At 45.5% G+C, this 18249-nt stretch overlaps 1 protein-coding gene across 1 annotated transcript in view; it reads right to left on the reverse strand.

Moving 5' to 3' along the window:
* The window catches only part of TXNDC11 (thioredoxin domain containing 11), a 353597-nt gene that overhangs the window by 283324 nt on the left and 52024 nt on the right, over positions 1-18249 (reverse strand). Inside the window, exon 2 of the mRNA XM_069210328.1 lies at positions 10912-11128. Within this exon, the coding sequence (XP_069066429.1) occupies positions 10912-11128 (217 nt within the window). The remainder of the gene's footprint in view (positions 1-10911; positions 11129-18249) is intronic.

Genomic DNA, 18249 nt, shown 5'->3' on the forward strand with positions numbered 1-18249 from the left:
CACATAAAGTAGTTTTGTTCAGTGAGGGGGAACTACTGTGGCCATCAGTGACGTAACAAAACTGGAGGGAGCTCCCCTGCAAAGAACATGGAGGCCCCCCTCCAGACTCAGTCAGTGCAGGTACTATGGTGAGGGGGGCCATGGAGGGGGGGCTGCTGGGCATTTTCTTACGCCTCTGTTAGCAAAGTGTGCTTTTTGAGACCAAAAACCTTTCCTCTTTGCCAGTGTTTGTTACAATGGTGCGGGCCTGCCAACTCCCACAACAATAAAGAGGTACAAAAAAACATGTCAAAACAAGACAATCAATAACCAAACCAAAAGACTCACAAAAAATGTTGGGTAGGTTGGCTTTGCCAGTGCTTGTTTATTTTCATGCTTCCCATGATCTTGTTGAAAATGGCTACACTGGTTTTCCTTTAGGAATATGTTTTGGAAATACTAGCATCCATTAATAAATTTTTCTGAATGACGCTTCAAAGAAATAGCACCTAAACTTTCATGGTAGTGAAATATTTTTTTCCTACTTGCATTTTTCTTAACATTTTATTTTGAAAGCAAAGAATCGTCACTCTTGCTTACAAGCTTCTGCAAACATTTGCATCTAATCAGAGAGCATTCTGGGAGCATCATGCTTAGCCTCATATGGTTATTTTTATTTTTTTCCGGAACCATTGTCAGTAGTGGTGTGTGACCTTAAAACGTTTATTTCAGAGCTCACCCTAATAATGAAGGCTTTTCATTAATGAACCATAAATACATGTTCGAACAGCATTAAGATATGTACACTCATATTACCTCAACTGCAGACAGTATCCTTCTCTGTAAACTGGCAGCAAGGGTTTGTGCTTCAGGGGGTTGGGCCTACTTATCCCAAGGACAAAATAAACATGAAAACTTGTTGTCCTTGACCCCAAACAATATGTCCCGGTCATCGGGCGATAGGAATACTACATACCTGAGTACTGGACTCAAAGTTACTGCATACAAAATGTGAGGGAGGTGGTGTTTATTTTGCAACCACCTAACATTTCCAAAAGGCAGTTTCATAGTGTCTCATTCAATAGGTCAGGACTGGTATAGCGATTAGACGAGGTTGGCTCATCATAGCTCCCACTACAATGAATAATTGGAGTCAGACAGTGATTATAGTAGCCAACAAGTTACAGACATGTTGGGGTCAGCAACTCACATTCCAAGAACCATCACATAACATATCCTGTGGTTATTTTCTATAGCTGCGGTTCTTTTCCATAGCTGCAGCTTCCCCCACTCACTACCAATAATATCACTACTGAGGTGCATCTGAAGCCACCTCATTCTGCAGGGTAAGTGCTGGAGGGAACAGCAGCAAATCAGAGAATATAACACGTAAATAAAGGCCTAGACTGCATCATCATTGGGTCTTGCAAATAAACTTCCTCCTGCTGGTTAAAGATCATACATGGGGAATCAGAAAACCAGTGCACCTGGGTAAACAAAGCACAAAAATTATATTTAATCCAAAATCAAGCCACAAGATTTGAAACATTAAAAAAGAGACCTCTGAAGATAGAAGGCTAAATGTTGGAAAGACCTACCAAAATATTGTGCTATTCGCTGACAAAAAATATCGACTACCAAATTATTTTGACAGCAAGTTAACATAGGTAAGTATAGATTTATTAATCATTTCTCCACATCTACAATCCTTGAATATAAATATATTATATATACATATTTTACTTAGTGGCAATGGCCAACAGGTGGTTATAGTTAGGACCTAGTTTCTATAGAAAAAACATTCTTTTACTTCCCTATATCTTTGGCGCGAGTTAATGAATCTTCATGAAAATTTCCAAAATAATACGACACTCACGTCAGCTGCTACCTTAAGTTTCAAAGTAATCCGTCAAGCAGGTGCTGAGAAAAAGGGGCGGTCCCAAAACAAGTTTTCTCCATGTCAATTTCCAAAGGGCGTTTGAGCAGGAACAGCAGCTGAACCACTAGACGGATTTATACCAAATTTGGCAGAAAGCTGGCTCTTTACCCAGAAAGCAACCTTTTTGTGATTTGGTGTAAATCTGCTCGGTAGTTTTTGGAATCGGCCAGGGGAAGGGGGGTGCTGCATAGCAGTGAGGTTGGGTATAGGGAGTTGGCTGCAGGGTCTGGCCAAAAGCCAGGCCCTGTAGCCAACCCTGGGCTGTGCGCATTGTTGGTTGGTTTAACATACAGTAATGCAAATTACTTTACATTAAAACAATAGAAATTCATTGAAAAAAATAAAAAGGTTACAGGATTATTTACAGTTAGGAAACAGAATAAAAAAAAGTTGATATTCGCTTGAAAAACCAAAGGTTAGGTTCTAAATTTGCTCACACAAAACCAGACAAATTCAGCAGTTATAGTTTTATTTCAAGTAACTATAACTCCCGGCCTAGGGTAACTATAACTCGCATCCTCGCATGCACTGCTAATTACCCCACATATTGCAACACTCTTGACATCTTTGATAACACCATTGACAATATCACTAATATTTGCAGTAAACATTTAGAGGGAAAACTACATGGCAGGGGTGCGTTGGGTTGAAGAATTGGCAGCCAATTAGATCTCTGTATGAGATCAGGAGTATCTGCGAAGTGTTCACACCTCTAGAAATACAAATTTGGTCTTCTTTTAATATTACAAAAACTACTCAATGGATTTACACCAAATAACAAAAAGGCTTCTTTTTGGACCAAAGGCTACCTTTCTGCCAAATTTGGTGTAATTCAGTCCAGCGGTTCAAGCTGTAGTTGTGTTCAAAATCCCTATGGGGAATTAAAATGGGAAATGCACTTTTTTGACCACCCCCTTTTTCTCTGCCTCTGCTTGACGGATCACTCAGAAGCTTTCCATGAAAAACAAGACTCTGGGGCACACTTTTTGGAAAATTATGTGAAGATTTGTCAAACGGAACCAAAGATATAGCCAAGTCTAAAATGCTTTGTCAATGGAAACTAGGTCCTAACTACTATAACTACCTACTGACGACCGCCAGTAGTTAATATTATGTATGTTCACTAAAATAAACAAAAGATTACAGTAACTTTATAGTTAGATGAATTTGTCAGTGACAACATTAACATTTTGAACTTGAAAAAAACCACAGAAATTGACCAGTTATAGTTAGCAGAGCTACATATAACTTGCGCCTCCGCCATGCACTGCTTATGACCTCACATGTGACATCACTCATGACATGTTCTATGGCATCATTTATGACATCACGGATTAAATCCCAAATTACATCATCAATAGCATCATCCAGACTTGCCAACTTGAACAAAAGCTCACCACCGTGTGAGCAGATGGCGGGGTGGAGGTGGGGGCCCAAATTCAAGTTGGTAGGACTGATCATACAATGAGTGTGTTAGTTTGTTTTATAGTTTACATAGTAGTGGGTAATTACTTTTCTACCTAATTTTGCACAGCCTGGGTCCAGCTAATTGGTGTTTACAAAATGCTTGTGCTCCTAATGCACAATCAGTGTGTAGACGTACTGAACACGTTATAAAATCTTTGTACTGAAGAGTAACTCTGTGTGCAGGTGACAGTTGACTTGTGTTCATTATGTTCCACTCACGTTTTTTGTTACTGCAGAAAAAGTTTCCAGCAGGACAAAGATCGTACCTACTATATAATAGGTGTTGTAAGCAGCCTTAAATTACTATATGTAATTAGAACATTACAATGTTGGGATCTCTATTGAAGACAATGGAGTGCTCTGGGCCTTTACTGGCTAGTAAAAGCATCAACATTCCAATGTTCTTTGTTCACAGCTACAGCTGTGAACAAAGGCCTCACGGAGCCTGAAAGGATTTTATTCCCTTCTAACTCCATGAGGACTTTGTTTTATTTATTAGAACATTCTGCCCTCTAGTGGCTAAATGTTCTAGTAGCCGTATAGCCCTTCGTAGCTGGGCTATACCGGCAATTAAAGACCCTCTAACACCTTTAATGGCTGTTATAGTCCGCTACAGCGAGCTCTAAGGCTATAATGAAATCCCAATCCGTGCACAGTTTTGTGGTGGGGGTTGCCGGCCGGGCCATCACCCAACCCCCACATATACACAACCCAACACTGTGCACGGCCTTCAGCATGCGAAGTGAGGGGTTAACCACAGGCCTTTGGCCAACCCCTGTAGAGGCACCCAACCTCACACTGTGCAGGGCCCTCGCTTGTGTTGAGAGACAGGGGTACAGCACAAGGCCTTGCCCTTGGGCCCCCATCCTCCAAGGCCTCTTTTTTTTTTTTTTTTTTTTTAAATAAGTGGAGGGACACCTCGTGAATCCCTCCCAATCCCAACCCTCTTTAGTCCCTCTGGACCCCAGCCTCAGGGCCTTTTGTTTTTCAATTAAGAAGAAGGGGGCGTGCACCTCCCCTCCTTGTGCCTTGTTAGGTCTTGGACCCCAGGCCTCAGGGCTATTTCTAAAACTAAAGAGAGGGGGGGCATGTGGTCCCCTCCCTCCTTGGGATGATTTCAGACACAGGGACTGCATCCCCCGCGGGGCCAGGTGTGATTTATGGTGGGGGTCATGAAGCATCCCTCTCCCGCCGAGCTCGGCCTTGGGGACCCTGTCCCTTTGGGCCCAGCACTGTTAAAGGTGGGTGCCCTAGTCCCCACCCAGGGCACCTACCATACTCTCATTGGGGGCCATGAGGGGGGGGGAGCCCTATGGCCCCCCCGGCCCCAGCCAGTTCTCAGCATACAGCAGGAGCCAGCACCGCTCCCACCCGCTACATTGCGGACAGGGAAACATATTAGAAGTCTGCTCCCTTAAAGTATTCAATCCAAGAGATGGGCTCCACAGGACCAGTAACGGTTCAGGAAGTTGGGGGCCACAGAGCCCCCCAGATCTTCCAACTCACACGGTGCCACCGTGTGTCAGTCACACAATTTTGGCTCCCTCCCGGTGAAGCGCCACAATCACATGGTTAGAGCAAAGATGAGCTGGGAAGCACTGCAGAGTGGTTTCCCAGCTTATTTTTAGAAGTTGTAAGCAGACGATGTCCCTTAAGGGGTGTAAAAGAAAAAACAGGACATCGTCAACAAACTCTGTGACTTTTTTGGGGGGGGGGGGGGGTTTGGGGGAGGGCAGAGGGCCTGTTAGATGGCGCTTCGCATGAGACTGTGCCCCTCCAGGACCCCACTCACTCATCACACGGTGAAATATGTTTACAAGCTGGCACGTCTGCCCCCTCCCCTTTATGAACACAGCTCCGGGGGTGGGCTCCCCAGGGCATAGGGTTATTAAATGAGACCTGGCAACCTTTTTTTTGTTTTTTCTTTTCTCAATCCTACTGGAGCCCTGTGGGATTGCAGCATTTTTTGCACTTTTTTTTCTATGCACCACAGTCTTTGCGACACAGAAAATCACTATAAACAAAAACAAGGTTACGATATGTTATAGTTAGGTTCACGTTTTACACACACAAAACCATAGAAATTCAGCAGTTATAGTTATATTCATCTGAAAAATTATAACTCATGCCATTAGGTTACTTTAGGCCATAAGTTATAGTTTCTTAACATAAGTAAAAGAATAACTAAACTGCCGCATTTCTATGGTTCTGTGTGTGTTTAAAACGTGAACCTAACTATACGTCACTTTAACCTTTGGTGTTTTCAGTGAATTTAAATATCGATCTGTACAAACAGATATATATTAACAAACACATATATATTTGACAGTGTGTATGGGGCTCTCTGCTTTTTGATTGGTTTGTTTCAGTGTCCTTAAACAATCCTTGCTTTTTAGTGGTCAATTTTTCCTCTCTTTGTCCCACCGTTTCCTCAATTGCACTCTCCCCTGGAGCATGGCCCCAGTACTTTTACCCTTCCACTTGTGCCACTATAGCATCTGCATAAGGACTACTTTTTTCTGAGGCTAAGAGCATTTGACCAGAGCGCTGGATGTTTTCAGTGGCTCTGGTTAGTTTCTCTAAACAGGACTGTAAATCTGGTTACATGTGCTGTGCTTTCAAAAACCGAGGTCAAATGTTAAAGGCTGTTTTCTGTGGTGGCAGTTTCTGCCCCCTGCCGCCGCTGTGTAAAGACAATTGTGACTATTACAGAAAATCGCTACCATTACAACATTTAATGTTTATGGGCCCAATTTAAGATGGCGGCTGCACGTACTGCACAATGATGTCATTAACGTCATGACGAGGCCATCCCTTTTTCTTCCCCGTTACTTGTACTTTTCATCTGCAAACCTGCTGGCAGGAGCTGTCTGAAAAGTTACCCTTTCTTACAGCTTAACCACCTTCGCAGGTGTAGTGTTTTTTCTTTATTCCTGTATGGGTTTATTTAAACTATATCAGTTGAGTTACATTTTGCTCTCCCACAAGGATGTCCTTCCCCTTGTTACTGAAATGCCTACTAGCCCCAGTTTTCAGCACTGCTGGCGTGCGTCTGTGTTTCAGTGACACTTTGGAAGAGTTTGGGAGGGTTGGATGTTGAGACTAGGTGCGTCGGGTATTAAACTATCAGACGCTGAACTCCTTTATCCTGTGATGGTGTGAGGATGATGCTGCATGTTTGGCCCCTCACTGCACTCAGTGCCTGAGGGCCTTTATTTAGAAGCACATGGGATGTAAAACATGCCACAAATCCACCCTTGAGCAGCTGAGGAAATGGGTGGCTTCCAGCGGGCCTAAACTTCCCACCTCGGCCTCTCGCAGTGCATGGGGCCCAGGTCACAACTTTTTAATACCAGTACTCAAAGCGCAGAGCTGAAGTCACAACAGCAGGCACCCTTTAAAAGAGTTTGTGCAATGCTGCTGGTCTACACCATGTAGCGTGGACTGGCCAGACCGCAGCCCGCAGACTCGGGGTCCTAGGATGTGCTGTCAAAAACGGCTCCTTGTTACTAAAACCTCCCAGCGGTTGAGCAGCAGTAATCTGCTTCTCTTATATTTAATGCAATGATACATGTATAAAAAAGCGCTGCAGACAAGGTGGTGTTATGGGAAACAAAAAATAAACATAAGAGCAGCATTGACACCTCTAAACAAATTCTATTCGTTTTCATGCACTCCACCAACACTACGTCTGTGCAGATGGTCCAGGAGTTACTCCAAATCAATCAGAGCAGCTTCTGTGGGTGGAATGTTCCTAAAGGTGGCCGCTCTGTACTGAGAAACTGACACAAACTCACATGGGGTGAAGCCTTCAGATTATGATCAGCAGGGCTATGCCTGGTATAAGAATGTACCACCCAATGAGAACGTGTTTTACAAACACGTATGGGGCCAGAGGAACTGAACCCATCCAGCTGTCTTGGCACAAGCTCTGCCCAATAAAGTTGTTGAGGTGCCATAAATTATGCAAACAAATGCATCCAGGGCATCCCTTTGCTGTGTATTGTATGTGACACGGTCACAATGTGGCTTTGTGCTGGGTGTTTTTGTTGCAAATAACTTCTTCCGGACATCAGATCTGGGCGGCTGTACGGATCTGTGGATGCACTGTAAATGTTTGTGGGACCATGAACAGCTGCAGCTTTACGAGGAAGCATGTACAGCTGCTCCTTTCTGAAAGGCTACACACAGATGCCATTCTTTGAGTTAACATGGGTGAATGTACGTGTGTAAGCAATGGAAAGCTGTACCTCACTGTAAACAGCCAAAGACAGTGGTACATCTCAGAAGGGCCATATATAGTGGCACCCCCGAGAGGTTATAGATTGTTGAATCTCTAAGAGTCCACAGACAGCGGCACCTCGTTGAGAAACCAGAGATAGCTGTGCCTCTTCGAAGGACCGCAGACAGCTGCATCTCTTTGAGGGACCGCAGACAGCTGCTCCTCTTTAAGGGACCCTAGACAGGAACACTAGCTTGATGTTAAAGAACCTTTTTTATGGATGCTGCGTGAAATGAACACAAAATTGCTCTGAAAATGTCAGTAACATTCCCTCACACATCACCAAAGACAGCTGCTACCTCTCTTTGAGGGACCGCAGCCAACTGTGCCTCTTTGAGGGACCGCAGCCAACTGTGCCTCTTTGAGGGACCGCAGACAGCTGCGCCTCTTTGAGGGACCGCAGACAGCTGCGCCTCTTTGAGGGACCGCAGACAGCTGCTGCATCTCTTTGAGGGACCAAAGACAGCTGTGCCTCTTTGAGGGACCGCAGACAGCTGCGCCTCTTTGAGGGACCGCAGACAGCTGCGCCTCTTTGAGGGACCGCAGACAGCTGCGCCTCTTTGAGGGACCGCAGACAGCTGCGCCTCTTTGAGGGACCATAGACAGCTACACTGGTTTGATGTTAAAGAACCTTTTTTATGGATGCTGCGTGAAATGAACACAAAATTGCTCGGAAAATGTCAGTAACATTCCCTCACACATCACCAAAGACAGCTGCTGCCTCTCTTTGAGGGACCGCAGACAACTGCGCCTCTTTGAGGGACCGTAGACAGTTACACTGGTTTGATGTTAAAGAACCTTTTTTATGGATGCTGCGTGAAATGAACACCAAATTTCTCTGAAAATGTCAGTAAAATTCCCTCTCACATCACCCACATTAAAAATAAATTACATCAAAACGGTACTAAAAACAATCAAAGAAATGTTCAAGGTCATCAGGGCAAGACTCTCTGTAGTAAATGGAAGTGCTTTAGTTATATGCAAGGACACTGGAATGATGTGGGAGAGAGGATGAAATTATGTAGCAGGGTTGAACACATTATGTGGCAAGAAAAGTATAATCATGCATTTACAACGCCAATAGCTCTAACTCAAGCAAATGCGAGACCTATTCCATTACATAGCACATGCTTGTTCCGTTCCTGTATGCGGTCTCGCTACAGCAATAGCATGAAGCTCCCAAGGGTCTCGAAGATAAATATTACAGCCTCCATTTCAGACACAAGGACTCAGTCCCTGTGTTCTAAAAATTAAAACAAATATAAGTCATAAGTGGGCAGGGTACTGATACACAGACCCCCTTGTGGGGACATGGGGGCCCAGAGAGGATCCCTGCGGTCAAATGTAACAAAAAAATGTTTTGGGGTGTCTGCGTTTTCCACAGGGCTTTTGTGGTAGGCAGCAGCACCGCCACTGCCTCTTCAGAGTCTCTCTGGAGCACAGGAACGCGCAGGCTTCTAAAGGATTGGAAAAGCAATTTAAAAATGAGGGGGCAATGGCTGCGTGGTGGGTTGGCCACATACAAGCAGTTGGCCCATGCCGTGCACTGCCGCAGGGGTTTGGGCCCGGAACCAGGCCACAGATGCTCATGGCCAAATGCCGTGCCCAGCAGGGGGTTGGCTACCTGCGGGGTTGGGTGCAGGGCCCTGCCATGCACAGCATTAGGCCCGAGGTGGCACTCGCAGGGTGTTGGGCGCAGGGCTTGCCATAGCCCAGACCCTGCAGCCATCACCTCCCTCCGTATGGTCAAAGGCCATGCGCAGTGGTGTGATTGCCATAGTTATCTATAAAATAATATGTAATAAAATAAAACTTTATGTTAAAATTAACCCTAGAAAATCACTGAAAAACAAAGGTTAAAGTGATATTATAGTTTGGCATAGCAACAATATCTTACTGTGAATTCTTTTTAAAAGCAACTAACCGAAAAGGTCAAAAGGTTAAAGTCATGTTACTGTTTGGTCCGTTTACACATAACATTTTAAACTAGAAACCAACACTGAAATTCAACAGTTACAGTTATTTCAAGTAAATAAAACTCACACCCGCGCCATGTCCTGCTTAAGCCCTCATTTATTGTATCACACAATATGTTCTTAGAACATCAATGATAACATCACTGTTAATATCTGAAATTATGCCATTGATGACAACACTGTGCATGGCAGACGCACAAGTTATAGTTACTTGAAAAACCTATAAATAGTGACTTTCCATGTTTTGATTAGTCTAAAATGTCACAAATGTCACCTAACTGTATACACACATATACGTGGAGCTATATAACTTGTATACACACTTAACCTTAACCATATGTTTGTCTCAACATTTGGGCTAGCATATTTTTGTAGCAAGATACTTGGGAATCGATTTTACAATGGCATACTAAGCCTGCCATGAGCAGGAAATCTTAATAAATGGGTGTGTCTACATGTATTATAATCATCCTATGAAGGGGGTGCTTCTTTTAATTAAAAAAAACTAGAGTAACTGATAAAATTAAGGTGTTGGAAAAAAATGTTGCTGCTCTCAGGATTTCTGAGAATGAGGGCGGAGGTGGGTACTTCAAAATGATAATAAAGAATTACATTTATATTTGGCTGTTTTATCAACAAGTGTACCAACAAATCATAACCATGCTGCTGACCCTACACAGGTGGGAATCAAATATTAGAATCTATTTGACGATCTCTGCATCGAGCTCAATTCTGAAGGTGGTAGACCCTTCTCATTCTCAAGCACCGGTTTCTGGAATTTTCTGCCCTGATCACTCATCTGTCCCAAACCAAGTTGGTCTTCAAATCAAAGCTCCAAAGACATACCTATTTTACAGTATGAGCATGCTGCTTCAAAACTTGCATCAAGAGGCCTTTAAGGTAGTCTGAGGATTAAAAATGTAATCCGTGAAAACATATTTGATAACATTATAATCATCTCTACATCTTCGACATTTCGTGTTTTCAGTTTGGTATGTGTTGAACGGTTTTGTTACGGTACTCCAAAACAACACCAAACACAGTGGCAGAAACATGCAATCTAAGGTGAAGCCTCAGTCCAAGTGCACTGTGGTTTTCAGGGAATATGACGTTGCTCGATGATCGACTGAAACCACAAAGATTGTTAAAGAAATACAAGGTGCAATGTTCCAAACCCAACACTACATGACAGGAGAAGGTATACAAGTTGAAAGAATATTAGAAGACTGCAGAAGACAGTTCATGGCGTTGGAAACTTTGGTTGTTACCTGGTCGGCCAGTTTGCTTGCCACCTGCTCCAGTTCTTCCCTTGCAGCAATAGACTGCCCGCACCAGGGCGCGTATAGGAAAAACAATGTGATCTCAGAATTGCGACGAATGTTCTCTGCATAATCCAACTGTCCTCGGTACAGGTCCACAACGGGCGACATGGCGGGGAAAAAATTAACAGGAGGCTTTGCTGGCATGATCACATCTTTTGCCCGACTGGAGAAAAAAAAAAGAATCGGATTAATGAAGAACAATGAGGCAAATAATATGCAAGACAACACTAATGATCAGAATCAGATGGCCTAGCAAAACTCACAGTTGAGCCCTGCTGAAAACTAAACTTGTAGCGAAATATTATAATATAATATAATATTTCATGTTATAGAAAACAAACAAGGTCATGTGAAAAGAAGGAGGCACAATAGGCAATGAAATAGGCAATGCCCAGTGATCATAAAGCAAAAATAGACACTAGCATGACAACCAGGTTCTTAAAAAACAATACATTTGATGGACGGTGGAAAACTACTGCCTCATTGGTTTAAATGATGATCCGAGTCTCAACAGAGAACAAAGTCAGTTACAGGTGTTGTATCTTACTGTAACACTGATAAAGCACTTACCACCCCCATATGGGGCTCTAAAGTGTGCGCCTATGTTGGTTGAATGTTGCACGATGGAGGGTGTGTTGATGGAAGGGTGTTGTCTTTGTTTTGATCCTAAGTGGGAAGTCTTTCCATATCATCCATGATCACTACTAAGGAGAAAGCTACACAATTTATGGTTTTCAGTAAGCTGCCAGCGTTGAACAGCTCTGCAGGTCCCTATATGGTACTTCTTAGGATCATAGTCCATTTAGCTAGTTATTTCACTCTATTGTTTATTCTGAGACTTTAGGTTTAAAGTTTGTAGTATAAAGTTCATGGTGATACTGGTCATGCAAACGTTGGAGGGAGATATGGTGGGGGTGAGACTTGCTGGGATGGAATTTGTTTGTAACAATCCTAATGTGAATTCCACTGCAGGATGTCAAGAAGGGGTCGTAGCATGTAGCTAGCTACTCTTACAAAGTGAAGCAACTAGATAACAGGCACACACTTTCCATTTATTTTCACTTCCATTTTATTTTCAGGGCTGTGAAGCAGTATCCCTACAAAAGGTAATGCTAAGTACAGATTCCTGAAACTCCTATGGTACTGGGGTGCGTCAAGCAGGCCACGGCCTTTGCATAACTGTGAAGTGGGGGAAACTTACAGGGCCTCGCCACGTTCTGCTATATTGGGGAGAGTGACCAATATTGAGTAAATTCTCACTGCCATTAGCGTGAGCTGTAGATTATCACATTAATTTTATGTACTGTCAGGCTTACATTAGCAGACGTTTTGGATCCAGTCAATCAAACACATTTTTTTTTAGAGCAACTACTCTCCCGTAACGGTCTCAAGGCACTTGAGGGGGGGAATGGGTTCGAATGGGGGCCCTCTGCACTTCAGTCGAAGACCCAGGTATTAAGGTCCTTCCTGAATTGAGGTAACAATGGTGACTGCCTGAGGTGAAGAGGCAAGGTGTTCCAGCTCTTTGCCACAAGATAGGCGAAGGGTCTTCCTCCAGCCGTATGCGAGGTACGGTGGCTAATGCCTGTTAGGCGGAAAGGTCTGGCGAGGGAGTGGAAGGTGATGTGGTGGTTGAGGTAGGTGGGTCCTAGGTTGCGGAGAGCCTTGTATGCATGGAAAAGGAGTTTGAAGTTGATCCTTTTCTCAATGGGAAGCTAGAGGAGGTGTCTGGTGATGTGTTCGTGGTGGTGGACGTACAGGATGGGTCTGGCAAAGGCGTTTTGGATGTGCTGCAGTTTCTTCTGGTTCTTCTGGGTGGTGCCGGCATAGAGGGCGCTGCCATAGTCGAGTCTGCTGGTATCCAGGGCGTGGGCTACGGTTTTGTGGCAGTCATTTGGGATCCATTTGAAGATCTTCCGGAGAAGTCGGAGTGTGTGAAAACAGGAGAATGCGACTGAGTTGACTTGCCGGGTCACTGAGAGAGATTAATCCAGGATGAAGCCAAGGTTGCGTGCGTGGTTTGTTGGGGGATGAGGTGGGGGGCAGGTGCAGAGGGTAATAGGCCACCAGTAGTCGTCCCAGGCTGATGATCTCTGTCTTGTCAGAGTTGAGCCTGAGGCAGCTCTCCTTCATCAAGGCGGCGACAGCTTCCATCCCATTGTGGAAATTCTTCTTGGCATTTGTAGAGTTTTCAGTCAGTGGGATGATCAGCTGGGTGTCGTCAGCACAGGTGATGATGTTCAGTCCGTGGTTCCCGACGATGGATGCGAGCAGGGCCATGTAAATGTTGAAGCGTGGGGGGGGGGGGGGTTCAGGGACGAGGCCTGTGGAACTCTGCAGCTGATCTCCATTGGTTCTGACAGATATGGTGGGAGTCTGACTCTCTGTGCTCTGCCGGTCAGGAAGGAGCATATCCACTGTAGGGCCTTTCCACAGATTGCATCTGTGTGGAGTCAGGAGCAGAGGGTGTGATGAGAGACCATGTCGAAGGTGGCGATAAGTCCAGTTGGATGAGTGCTGCTGTTCCAGGAGCGAGCACATGTAGTCTGTGGCGTCGAGGAGGGTGGTCTTCATGCTGTGGTTGCTCCTGAAATCTAATTGGGAGTTGTCCAGGATGTTATTATCCTCGATGTGTTTGCAGAGCGTTGATGGCCTTTTCTATGACCCTGGTTCGGTAAGGCAGCAGAGTGATGGGGTGGTAGTTCTTGAGGTCCAGGGGGTCGGCCATGATTTTCTTCAGGAGAGGGCAGATCTTGGCGTGCTTCTTGTCCTCAGGGAAGGTAGCCATCTACATGGAGCAGTTGAGAGTGTGGCGGAGCTCGGGTGCAATGGAGGTATTGGCTTTGTTGAAAATGTGGTCAGGACAAGGATCAGCAAGGGCTCCAGAGTGGTTGCTGCTTATGATGGAGCAGGTCTCCTCTGTCGTGTGGGTAATCCAGCATTGCAAGATCTGTGAAGGTTCGAAGGGTCATAGCTGGAGGGTTGTTGGTGGGCTCGGAGGGTTTGGGGGTCCGAAGCTATCATAGATGTCTTTGATTTTTTTATGGAAGTAGGTGGCTAGTCTGTCACAGAGGTCCTGAAATGGAGAGACGTTTGCCGCTTCCGATTGTGGTTTGGCAAACTCTTTAACCACGGCAAAGAGTTTTTTGGTGTTGTGTGCAGTGGTGTTGATACGGTCCTACAAGACGGCTTTCCTGGTGGATCTGATGAGGGGGTGGTGGGATTTGATGGTGGATGTGAAGGCCGCAAGGTCTTCTGGGGACTTGCTGTTTCTCCATCTTTTTTCTAGCCGTCTGCAGGTGCGTCTGGGGTCCTGGACTGCAGGGGAGAACCAGCTGGTCTTCTTGAGATTGTGTTTACCAGAGGTCGTTCGGAGCGGTGCTAGGCTGTTGGCGCATTCGGAGATCCATTGGTGGAAGTTCTGTGTTGAGACGTTTGCATCTGTGGCGAGGGGAGGAGGTGAAGTGATCTGGTTCCATTTCCTACGTGGGGAGCAGAGTGTACGGAGGTGGACGGTCGGTGTGGTGATGGAGCAATCAATGCAGTGGTGGTCGGTCCAGTGTAGCATGGAGGTGCTGTCGACTGATGTTGTTGCTGGCAGAGAAAATTCGGTTGAGTGTACGTCCAGTGAAGTGTGTTGGCGAGGTGACCAGTTGCTTGACGTCTATTGAGGCGAGGTTCTTGAGCAGGGAAGTGGTGTTGAGGTCATTGCAGTTGCCGATGTGGTAGTTGAGGATGCCGAGGAGAAAGTAGTTCATGGAGGCGAGTGTGTGGGAAAATATGATGTTGACGATGGAGTCGCTGTAAGCTGGGTGGGGGCCGGGTGGCCTGTAGATGAGGGTGCCGTGGAAGGTGGACTTAGGGGTGATGTGGATCTGGAAATGGAGGTGCTTCATGAAGGGGGAGCGTTCGTTGTCAGGCAGAGGGTGGATTTGCGTACGATGGCCAAGCTGCTGGCTGACCGAGAGGGCCCGTCTTTGTGGAGCAATTTGTAGTCGCTGGGGATGGCGATGGCGGCGCTGGGTTCATCCATGTTTCAGTAAAAAAGACAATGACCGGGTCGGTGGAATCTAGCAAGTCCCAGAGTTCTACGCCGTGTTTGTGGAGGAAGCGTATGTTGAGGAGGATGCGGTTGAGGTGCTGAGGGTGGGTTTCCAATGGCGAGAGGGTCTGGCGTTTGCTGTAGGGTGAGGGTGCGGTGGCAGTAGAAGCAGGAGAAAGGTCCAAGGGTGTCTCAGGGTGATGCAAGATGGCAGGCAGAGGAGCATCCTGTGTTCAGCGTGTGGAGGGTATCCATGTTGTAGCAATGGATTGTTGGAGGACCAGGGTTCGTGGCACTGGGTGCGGTCCAGGAGCTGCAGTGCGCAGACGGGCTTGCTTTGGCACTGCCGCACAGCGCCCGCTATTAAAAAGGGGAGAGATGGTCTGGGAGGCGGGAGGGCAGGAAAAGCGCTTCACAAGGAGGGGGGCAGGGCCATAGGGGCAACAGCGGCAGGAAAACGGAGTGCAGAGAGAGGGAAAGGCAATACAAGTAAAAGAGGAGAAAAGGAGAAAAAAGGAGACAAAAAGAAAACAGACAAGAAGAAAAAATAAGGATGCCAAAGCAAAGACACACAAACAGATGGCCACCAGGTATGAGCCACCAGCGGGTGCCTGCGGGTGGAGGTGGGCCTCGAACAGTCAGGCAGGCTCTCAGTTTGATCGCAACAGAAACAGAAGCAGCAGCAACAGGTGAAGCTGTGCAGAGGGGAGCGAGCAGACGCTGACCAGGATGTCAGAGAAGTCGCCCTCTCACTGTGCAGCAGCCGCCATTAAGAAGAGGGAGGTGGCAGGGTCCGGTCACCTGGGAGGCGGAAGGGTGGGAAAGTGTTTCGCAGAGAGGGGGGGCAGGGGCAGCAGCGGCCGCCATTAAGAAGGGGAGAGAGGTTGGAGGGTCTAGTCAGCTGGGAGGCGGGAAAGTGCTTTGCAGGGAGGGACGGGCCTTTATCACCCGGTGTTAACATCAAACAGTGTGAAAAACATTACTTTTCATTATATTTCTCCGAGCTGCTGGTGAAAGGTAATGAGTGCCACCTCTCAAAAATTACAACCACAACAATTTGTTTGTTACAGAAACCGCTACAAATCAAAGGCATCGACATTGGGTGCTAGGAATAGCCTCTCCACCACTTGTCTCCTAGTCGAATTAATGAATATGCCATGCTTTGTCATCAACCACCGAATCCCTGTGGCCTGCTTAAGCAGATACTTAAACTTTCACTTTGGGACCAGCTTCTATGGTCAACCTAAAACCTTAAACTTTTCGGTTGGGAATCACACTTCACTTCTAATTTCCTTTGTTTTAAACTTTTTTGGGCTGTTTCTCAGCAGAATGGGCTCAAGCGCAATGAAATGTGCCACTTTGAACCAAGGGCTGGTTCGAAACTAAGACAAAAGGAGAGTCTTATCACTGTACTTTTGCAACAGTCTCTCTGAATTCCTTCAGTCACTGAGAAATACTGCTAATATTAGACGAAAAAAGGTTTGTAGAGATAGAGGGCGTGCAATCTTTGGCCCATAGCATAGCTGTATAGATAAAAGTACCCACACTGCTCACAGCTGTGCTAACCTGCTGGATATGCGTGGAGATCCCAAAATGCACCCTCCCTCGTGGTAGCTGAGGGTAGCTAGTGGCTTCCCACCAGTGGTCAGGGAGACAGGCTGCTGAAGACTGTCCAGTCTGCCTAGTAATTGTAAATTCCCACCACTAACAGTTGCTTGCCACTCCCCTCCTTTGTGACAGCCTGAGAATAATGTCCATGAAGAAGCCACCATTAGCCAGTAGGTTGTGTTAATCCGGACTTCTAAAGGGGTTCAGCTGCACAGCATGGGGGAATGTGTGCCCTGGAGCAGGCCTCTCAAAGTGACTGTTTTCTGGCAAAATGTCCAAGAATCTGGAGTAGCGATGATGATGATGAAGATGAAAAAGATAATGATTAAGATGATGATAATGATGATGATGATGAAGATGATCTACTCAGTGTGGTGGAAGCACTGCCTCTGATGGGGCAAGAAACACTGCCTAGTGGAATAAAACCTACCTTAAGCTTGTCTCATGATTAGAGCTATCAAAGAGCCACAAGGAGGATCCAAGCAGCAGAAGCAAACCTAAGGCTTTTCTTTAACAAGAGGACTGAAAATCTTTTACATATGCCAGGGCTGCAAGCATGGTGAGCCTGCAAAGTACTTAACCGCTACAGACCATCCCTCACTTTGCATAAGCATGTATCATCTCATTTTCAACTCAGGAGCTGTACAAGAGTTTTACTTTTCACATTGCACTAAAGAGATCACACCACTGGCGACAGTTGGAAACCTTCATTCGAAAACCTTCTGAACCAACTATTCCCCTCACAGTTCTGCAGACACTGCAATTTAAACGTGTACCTGCAGCCATGGTTGAGATCCCAGTTCCACAAGTTGTATTGGGGTCCTATGGGTGCATTAAGTCCTCTGGGTACCTCACCAACTGAAAAATTCAAACATGAACTTTTATTCACGAGAAGTGGCCATTGAAAACTTAGTACCCACTGCCTATATGTGTGTGGAGGGGCAGCCCATTTACATCTTCAGAAGCGGCCACTTGCAAGTTTAAGTTTGGAGATCAGCTGGAGCAAGAACGTGTCCATCTGTTACCACTTTTCAGTGCCCCTCCCTGTCACTGCAGCCTAGAAGCCACATAAAAATAACACTACAGCTTTTATGTTTGGACCACTTTCTGGCACACACCCAAAAGTCTCAGTAAAAGTCAATTCAATCCATGGTATCTATGGCACAAACAGCAAACGATTCCACAGAGAAATGTGTATTAAGTTCAAGCAGTACCAGCAATTTTAACATTAAGAAAAAGACAATGACATCCCAAACCATTGTGGGCGGAGTCATATTTCAGCAGTGAAAAATGCTAGGGCCTTCTGGTGTTTTGTGCTGTATGCAATTTTAATTGTCGGACTTGGTCTAAAAATAAAGACCTGTTATTTTTAGAAACTATAGCATTAACTTAACAGTCAGTTTATGGAGTGAAACTGATTTGTCAAAGTGCATATGAATGCAAAAGTACACAAGACCTAGAACACCAGGGGTTATCTACTATGTAAAGCAAAAATACTACAGTTCTCTCACAGGGGGTTTGAGGAGATGGTAAAGAAAGGCTATTTACTGCAGTACAGAAAACAACCCAAGGTTACGTACACTCAGTAAATTAAATTTTGTAAACCAATGGCGAGCCATAGGACACCTATGCAA

Source organism: Pleurodeles waltl, chromosome 10, assembly GCF_031143425.1.
Source record: "Pleurodeles waltl isolate 20211129_DDA chromosome 10, aPleWal1.hap1.20221129, whole genome shotgun sequence".
NCBI lineage: Eukaryota > Metazoa > Chordata > Amphibia > Caudata > Salamandridae > Pleurodeles > Pleurodeles waltl.